Source organism: Zychaea mexicana (genome assembly GCF_025766255.1).
Source record: "Zychaea mexicana strain RSA 1403 chromosome Unknown BDB00scaffold_33, whole genome shotgun sequence".
NCBI lineage: Eukaryota > Fungi > Mucoromycota > Mucoromycetes > Mucorales > Lichtheimiaceae > Zychaea > Zychaea mexicana.
The window spans coordinates 142,562-151,556 of record NW_026516696.1 but is presented as its reverse complement, the minus strand read 5'-3'; the positions used below and the strand labels follow the sequence as shown (position 1 = coordinate 151,556).

Sequence of the window (8,995 nt, the reverse complement as noted above, 5' to 3'; positions counted from 1 at the left end):
AAGTATACTACACAGCCCGTCATGCTTGCAAGTATGAACACAAAGATCGGGCCCATCATTGATAATCTAGGGTTTTCTATGATGTAAGTTTGTTCGAACACGTAGTTGTAGTGGTACTTCTTGTGCTCGCACCCGTGCGAGCCACTCTATGATACTCTATTTTTAACGCCAGCTGCGATTACCAAAAACGATTTTTTTGGTTAGTCTGGTTTTATCTATATCCTCTTGTGCACTTGATGGAGTTACGCAAGCAAGGTTTATTGCGTAAGCTAAAATTCGATCAGAGAAACAAAATACAAGAATCTGCAAAAGGTTTAAGATTTGAGAAAATACACGGGCGGCACCACCTTGACTATCAAAGTAGCTATTTGAGTTGTTAGTAACGGTTTCTTTTTTAACATTGACGCTTCAGCGTGAAAGCATTAGTGGGCCCAAACGGAAGTATCCTTGATTTCCATAGATTCGCGCCTTTCAAAAAAAAAAAAAAAGTCAAAATATGTGCTGGGTTTCATTTCTCGTTCATTGATATGCGGAGTGCGCATGTGACACATTGTGGCGTCAAGTGAGGATGGCATTTGTATCTGTAATAGCAGCGTACAGCGTACAATACTGAGAAAGCAGTATTTTCTGAAGACATGAGAATACATGCTCTTGCTGCTGCCTACTGCCATGATAAAACACGTGTGAAGAAAAAGAGTCTGTTCTTGCATAGAAGCAGTCCGTCAACCCCGCAGCAAACCACGTCGAGACTGGTTCTCTGCTTTTAGTTAGTTAGTGTGGGGTAAACAAGTGTCACTCAATTATGTGGAGAGACCAGTTACAAGTGCGGAGTTGTAACCATTTATGGGGTGCCGTGTGAATTCCCTTTACGTATGCGAAGAGTCTTTTAGGAAATTCGTAAGACGGATATCAATCCAATTGGGTAAACGTACACAACCGTATCCGTGTTCTTCTACACATAGAGCGGAACATCCAACCGAGGCGATCGATTTTTGTGGGGACGGATACCGTCCCAATTGGTTGGAGATATGCATTTGGAAGCAAGTGGCTGCCGAAGCTATATAAGAGAACACGTCTTTCCCCACAATTTTTTTCTAATTCCACCTACTTTTCTTTACCCACTCTATACTTCTTTATATATAATGGCGACCGAAGAAGTTATAATAAAGAAAATGAAAACGGATGATTCAATCGAGTTATCCCACGCCGACTTGCCACAATCTTTGGAAGAACTTGATCCAAAGCTCGAAGCCAAAATCCGAAGAAAATATGATTTACGTATCATGCCCATCGTAACCTTGATTTACTTGATGGCATTTATCGACAGGTACATTATTCCTCAGCCTTTGACAACTACGACCAGACAACCACGATAAATTCGGCTCCTACGTTACTAACAACAAATATTGAATGTATTCAAAGATCAAACATGGGAAATGCTAGAGTCCTCGGCATGGAAGAAGACCTCGAGTTGACTGGTGTTCGTTTCAACATTACCTTGACTGCCTTTTTCATTACTTACGTCCTCTTTGAAGTGTGAGTTGCGTTTATTTTCGATCAGAAATTGTTGTTTGAATGACAGGAAGCGGTTGAATGCTTATTTATGTTCCTTCCTTGACAATATAGTCCAACAAACATCATGTGCAAGAAATTCGGTCCTAGAGTAAGTCGAATTCGTATTTTTTTCTATTGCAGGTGCATTACAGCGCTATATAGGAAGAGCGTCGTTTGCCTATTTCTTTTTCTCACCGAAGCTTTAATTTGTGATAATAGATCTGGTTGTCGATTATTACCTGTTCCTTTGGTCTTTTGACTATGTGTATCGCATTCTGCACCAACTTTGCCGGCATTACAGCTGCACGCGCTATTCTTGGTATCGCTGAAGCAGGTATCATGCCCGGTATTTCGTATATGCTTTCGACCTTGTAAGTGCCTTTGCAATTACTCATGAAGAGCAAGAACTCTTCTACGTTGTATATCTTGATTATTAAATTTATATTTTACTTAGTTATCGACGCCATGAACTTGTCACTCGCGTTGGTGTTTATGCCGCATTTGCCAGTTTAGCTGGTGGCTTCGGTGGTATGTATACAAATAAAATCTTCTGTCAATTCCAATCACAGCGGCTAAACTTTATCTTTCGGTGTATACTGATCATCTTGTCTATACTTTTTAAACAGGTTTACTTGCAACCGGCTTACACATGATCCCTCCGTGGGGTATGATCCACACCTGGCGCAACATTTTCTTCTTTGAAGGCATTTTAACCATCGTATCCGGTGTCATTTGTTACATGTTCTTACCAAAGTCGCCTGAAACGGCAAGATTTTTGACTGAAGAAGAACGACGCATTGGCGCTCTCCGCATCCAACTGGAAGTCCTTACCAACAATCAAACCAAAATTCAAAAAAGCCACTTTAAGCTTGCCATATGGAATTTACATACTATTTTAATGTCTATTGGTTTGTTCTGCTCGCTCTTGTGTATGAATTCGATTGCTCTTTTCATGGTACGTTAATTCTTTTTAACTACTAGTACTACTACTACTATCATAATTATATTTTGTACATAGAAAACCAAAGATATTTGTGTGTTAACTTGACAATTATTTTTTTTGTATAGCCTTCTCTTCTGAGAACCATGGGTTATGACTCAATTCAGGCTCAATTAATGACAGTACCTCCTTATGCTGTTGGCACTGTAGTCTGTATAGTCCTCTGTGTTCTTTCCGATCGCTTCAAGACGCGTGGTATCATCATTGGTGGCATTGTTGCCGTTTTAATTACCATTGCCTTTGCTATCCTCCTTGGTGTTTCAATGGATAGTTATGGCGTTCGCTACATGGCTATTTTCTTTGCCACCGCCGGTGCATTCACTGGTAGTCCCATGCAGATCGGCTGGCTCGTCGAGAACTCGGCTGGTCCTATGGTTCGCGCTATTACCAGTGCTACTGGTGTCAGTATTGGCTCGCTCGGTGGTTTGCTTGCAACCTGGACTTACGCAACCGATTACACTATTGGTCACATTATTAACCTGATTTCTGGTGTTGTCATCATCTGTGTTGCTGTTACTGCTACTATCAACTTGCGCTGGCAGAACCGTCAACGTGCACTGGGCAAGAAGGATCATATCCTGCAAGGTCTCACACAAGACGAAGTCGAGCAACTTGGTCACTCGCATCCTCACTTCCGTTTCACACCTTAATTGCTCTTATTACTACTCTACACGCTGCTTCCTATCTATATCCCCTCTCTCCTCACCCGTCATACACTTTTGCTTTTTAAAATGAAAATCACAATCTCTCAACCTTTTATGTACTTATTATCTCAGCGACCTCCTTATCATCACTCTCTTCCTGCTTGATGCAGGCTTGTAAAATAGTTTGTTCTTCTTTTCTCTCTTTATCATTATTTATATGTTTTGTAAAATATAAACATTCGCAGCTGGTAGACCATCTGTTTGCTGGTTAAACAATTCATTGCAAACCACCACAAAAATACAACGGTAACAATTTTTTACATACTGTTTTGTGCCTTTCGTTTTTCTAAAATCAGTACGAACACTAGCCTGTTATGACCGGAAAGTTTAATCGTTTACTTCTCTGGGATTACACGGATTTTTATTTCCGGGTTTACTCGCTGAATCAAATTCAGGGACATCTGCGGAGATGTTGCAGTGGCTCATCAGATGAGCATCATCAGAGCAGTACAAATAGCAGCTTTTGCAAGGCACGTTATTGAAATGAAAGCTTCTTTGTCATCACTTTGCTAGCAACCCATAATGATGAATAATAGAGAAAAGTTCGTAAAGAGTTGATGTACATAGTGTAGCTGTACCATTAAAAAGAATAAAACTTATCGTTTTCAAACATTGTTTTGATCTTCCTTTGCGTTCGTATGTTGTATGATGAAGAGATGCTGTGGCAATAATATCGGTAACAAATACAATACTGTCAATATCATTTGGGCTATGGTGCCAAACAAAGAAGCTTTTCTTTATATCGCTTCGTCGAGCTTGAACGTTTTCCGAAATTAGTAAACCATGCGGGTGGGTGATCCGAGCCTCCATGAGTGCGAAAACAAAAACGATTTGCTTATAGTCCAACTCTCATTTTTTGAGCACTATAATGAGCGTATGTCAATGCGTTTTTGGAATTAATGGTAGTAGCAGTCGCTCTAGATCAATATGTCACTACTTGTCCCATGTGTTACGATTTTTTCAACCATTTAAACCATGATAGTCAAAGTTGAACTCGTGCGTTATTGAATAAATTAACGGATCGTATATCCGAAATTTTGTTTCTGCTTTTGGATATCTAGTGTAGTTTTATCGGCTAGAATTGCAAGAACGGGTGGGTGACAGTATTCATGTTACACCGATTGTTCCATTATCGAGCTTCTAATTTGACAAGACCTTGACGTCTCGGGGTATATACACATACACACCCCTAATACAGACGAATCCAAAACACGAATTAATAAAGCGAAGAAAATGTGGGGGCATAATCACAAGCAAATGCTTCATGATTCTGTAGTAGCGTTTTTGATGATCTTTACCATTCTATTTCCGCATGCCTTTTCGTATGATACGTTGTCGTCAGCTCGTCGGGTTTGCTGATCCGCATCTTTCTTGATCCTGTAGTAGTTAATGCAATATTATACATACCGCAACAATCATATTAGCCAACTTGTAGATTTAAGGAGAGTACAAGATCTTTGCCATACCAAAACTGCAAGATTCCGCGCACATCATCTGCGTGTCAGTGAAGAAAAATGTTTATAATGGCTCAGGAGTATCGAATATACCTTCACTGAGTCGATTCAATGGCGCCACTTTGAAGCGAGTGACCTGTAAACATGGAAGAATAAGATACCCGCAACGGCTCAGCTTGTTCAACTCAGGATCGATTCAGAAGGCTGGCAAAGCCTGGCTTTCTAGACAGTTACAACGCGAGCTGCTATTATCTGTTTTCCCTGGTCTTACATTTAAAGAACTGGGAGTAATTGCTACTGGTTTATGAGCGACAAACGCGTAACATCTTTTTGGAGATCATTGACAATCTATCAAGATTACGAAACAAGCTGGCTAGCTATCACAAACGTACATCAGCATGTCAAGAGTTTATCATACGAATCCGCTCACACACTGATATCACTTGCGCCGCTCGACCTACGAAGCGCGGTGAGCAGGCTGCAAAGGTATATACGTATCACATTGTCAATGAATTTTTTACTTTTAGACGGAAGCGCTAGTTTTCTTGTATGTCTTCCACACGTGACAAAAGTGACATCAAAATAGTAAAAGCAACACCACCACGAGACCAGAACCACAGCAGTAGCAGCGACGAGAACAGCAGCAGTAACAACAAGAAAATGACGGTTTCAAGGTTCAGAATCAGCTCAACCATGTACTAGTGAGACGTTTGTGATAGTAAATGTCTAAGACATCATGCTTTTGGTAATGCTGACGAGGTGCTCACTGCCCTCCAAAATTCGGATGCCTAAATGGCTGATCCCGCCGTCTTGTTCCCTTGATCCCTCTCTCCTGCCACCTTGAAAACATCCATTGTGTAATTAAAATAAAATGATTAATTAAAGGTGTTTATACAACGTATTCAAGAAGCAGTAGAGCAACCTTACAGGCAACTTACATAATCTGCACAAGCACGCAAAATCATCCAAACGATAAGAATTTGAAAGAACGAGCACTGCATCTCTTGGTCTGCCATCTAAGTTACTGATTGAACTCCAGAGCGTAAACGCGCAAGGTTTATAATTAAAGAGTGTAGGCCTTCCAAAATCTTTAACATGCCGAGAAGCGTGTAGGAATTAAGCCTGCTACTTGGATCACCGATTGCCAGTGCAGATCTCCCTTAAGACAATGCCACACATTAGCGAATTGAGAATGAAGCGTTTTCGCAGGAAGAGCTGTCATGAACCCGGGTGCTCATTTGTTATACTGCACAGTTCATAGCTGGTAGCCGCAGTCGCAAGAACTGCATGGGAGGCAGCCATCTTTGACTGCTCCGATTATCATGCGCCCGTTTTGGATAGCCTAGACCTTGTGTAACTTTAGTGTCGAGTAGAAGAAAAAACGCGTCTTTTATACTTTAACAAGTCGAGACACTCCATGAGAGCCGTGTAGAAAGACGAGACTAGTGTGTACGTGTAGCCTGGCGTGTGCACATTGCAAGGGGGAATGTCAGGTTGATTGCAATCCCAATGACTCGGGAAATGGCAGACCCATTGTCCAGTGTGCTTGTCGGTGTAACCTGACATTGCCTACATGGACAGGTGACCCTATCAACTTTCTTTTTTCCTTTTTGGATGGGGTGGGTGGGTCAGTTGAACAATTCTTTTTTTTCGAAATGGAAGATTTCCAGCCCTGTGACTTTGACCAATTAATTCACCACGAAACGCTCCAATCACACGAATCAAAATGTCAACGACGCGTGAAGGAGAACGCATACCGTGTTTGCATTTTCATTGCCATCTAACCTAAGCAAGCCCAGCAGAAGCTGCCTTGAGCTGGTTACTGTGCTCGCCTTTTTCTTTACACTGCAAGGAGTTGTATCTGCTTTGCATATGGTAGGGCGTTGACTGCATCAGTTCACATCATGTCGGGCTTCCCATAATCGGGTTTGAGAGGTCAATATTCATTAAATCGCGATGAGATTGTAGAAAACAAGTTGACACCGCTTGAAATGTAATTTTGACGATTTACACATGGCACACGCGTGCGCAGTAAAAACAAATGGACAGTCATATTGGTTTTCGCTCAGCACAAGGCTGGAAAGATTTATTAAGTGTTTTTATAAAAGTATATTTCAAAGTTATAGAAAAGAAAGAAAGAGAGAGAGAGAAGGAGAGGGAGAGAAGGAGGGAGAGAGTGGTTTGCACTGCTCACATCTACGCGATGTTGCCCAACCACGCACTTACCCGCTCCATCTTCTCCTCCTGGGAGACATGCTTTTGTTGTTGTTCGTCGTCGTCGTCGTCGTCTTCGTGCTGCTCCTGGTCAGCAGCAGAGTCAACATCAACTTCAATGATGATGGTACTGTTGCTGCTGTCATCGCTGTCATCGCTGTGGTGGTGGCCGTCGTGGCCTCGATTGCGGCGCGGGCGGGGCTTGTCCTTGATAGCTGTGGTCACTTTTGTAACGCGACCTCCACGGGTGGTTTTGATCTTGGTGATCAGTGAAGTGATGAACTTACTTCCAGTTATCTTGTTTACGACCTTCATGCTTGCGTGAAAACCAGTGGAGAAGTAAAGCGGAAAGAGAGGGGAGGAGCAGAGTTTTAGTTGGGAAGGAACAGAATTTATAACTTTTTTATTCTCAGAGTAACACAAGGACAGAACTCATGCACACTGCTCCAATCATCCCCACACGCTTCATCACACGCTCTTGGTCTCTTTCGACTTTAGACCTTGGATGTCTCTGTCTTCTTGTCCATATCTCTTTCTATCTATCCCAGATACGTATGGCCAAACGAAAGTTAACCCACCGTCACCTACAACTTATGCACACGTCGTTGGTTACACACACTCTCACACGGCACTACTAGCAAGCTTATACAATGTAGTCCGGTAAAAGCCATGATTTAGCAAGTAAAATAAAGACACTTCATGAGAGCCACGTAGAAGAACAAGACTAGTGTGTACGTGTAGCCAGGAGTGTGCACATTGCAAAGGGGAATGTCAGGTTGGTCGCCATTCCTTGGGGAGATGGCAGACCCATTGTTCGACGTGTCCAGTGTGCTTGTGTGACGTTGGAAAGTGTCAACTCTCATTTTTTTCCTTTTTGGGGAACCAGTACCCGGAGTGCCAAGTGTAACAGCATTTTATATAACAAAAAGCATTGACTAGACGTAAGTTTTGCTGCCTCACTCATCTCTCTCTCTTCTCTCACTCAAGCACACATACACACTCTCCTTTTAAAAATGAAGATAACTACAAAAATCTACAGCGCAAAGGAGATCTCCGACACGATAACTACAAAGATAAGTGCTAATCGTGCTGGGAAAGTAACAAAGGTGTTCGTCGAGACCAAAACCAAGCGCAGCAGCAGCAGCAGCAGCAACCGCAACCAGCAACAGCAACGGCAACAAGAACGTCGCTTTGCCGAGGAGATGAGCGAGCTGGCCAAGGAGATCGATGAGCACCCTCGGTGCTGACAACGACAAAGAAAACGTCGATGCATAAACGTCACGTTCGTACTTCCCTCACCATCCCTACTTCATTAAAATAAATTTATAATTATTGAAAAAAGGCAGCATTGCGCTGTATAAGAAACAAAAGCCACGTCTTTTTCTGCTGTTGTGTTAGACATCTGTCCAAGTAATTTGGCTGGAAAGCAGTGCATCCCGTTTAATTGTCTTTCTGCTCTTTATCTTCTATAAGATTTGTTATTTTGTCTATACAGTGCCAGTTACGTCTGTTAGACTTTTAGTTTTAGCCAAGGCAGGGTGTCCCACAGCATCAAAAAAATATCAGCAGCTTCATTTAAGCTACCACTACAGTTACTCCTTGCGACTGCTATATAACAGCAATCTTCAAGGAAGAATCGATTGTAAAGGAACAGTTCTCGGTCACTCATACATGTACACGTATCTATGATACTTTTGAGAAACACGAAAACGAACTGCGGAATTATGTACGAAGTATGCATTGGGGCTCAATATTGAAAAACGGCGTTACATAAGTCGTGTATTCAAGGATGCATAAATGTATTTACCCAGGATGCCTCTACGACATTGGCAGGACCGATAACACCATATGTATATACATACAGACGACATGGCTGGGCAGTGTCGCGTAAGTCCCTTCTCATCTTCTCAGAAACACAAGCTGTCTCCACGTGTCAAACCCTGGGTAGTACCCTTTCCCTAGTTGTGTGGCCTGTGTGGGAACAAACAATCATCTATCACATCAGCATACTCATTCATTCTCTTCTGTCATCCCATATCTTACATCTATGATAACATTACTGATGCTAG

General features: G+C 42.1%; 2 protein-coding genes across 2 annotated transcripts; both read left to right on the top strand.

Annotated features, from left to right (window-relative positions):
* Positions 1-1,172: 1,172 nt before the first annotated feature.
* On the top strand, positions 1,173-3,204 carry BDB00DRAFT_763058 (major facilitator superfamily domain-containing protein; the record flags this gene model as incomplete). The annotated part of the gene is made up of 7 exons (XM_053119374.1): positions 1,173-1,327; positions 1,423-1,536; positions 1,627-1,663; positions 1,774-1,925; positions 2,009-2,082; positions 2,181-2,509; positions 2,623-3,204. 7 exons carry the CDS (start codon positions 1,173-1,175, stop codon positions 3,202-3,204), a joined length of 1,443 nt encoding a protein of 480 aa, XP_052980044.1.
* A 3,562-nt stretch (positions 3,205-6,766) lies between these two features.
* Positions 6,767-7,283, top strand: BDB00DRAFT_821595 (uncharacterized protein). The gene has a single exon (XM_053123404.1). It carries the CDS (start codon positions 6,916-6,918, stop codon positions 7,249-7,251), a length of 336 nt encoding a protein of 111 aa, XP_052980043.1. The 5' UTR covers positions 6,767-6,915; the 3' UTR covers positions 7,252-7,283.
* The last annotated feature ends 1,712 nt before the right edge of the window (positions 7,284-8,995 follow it).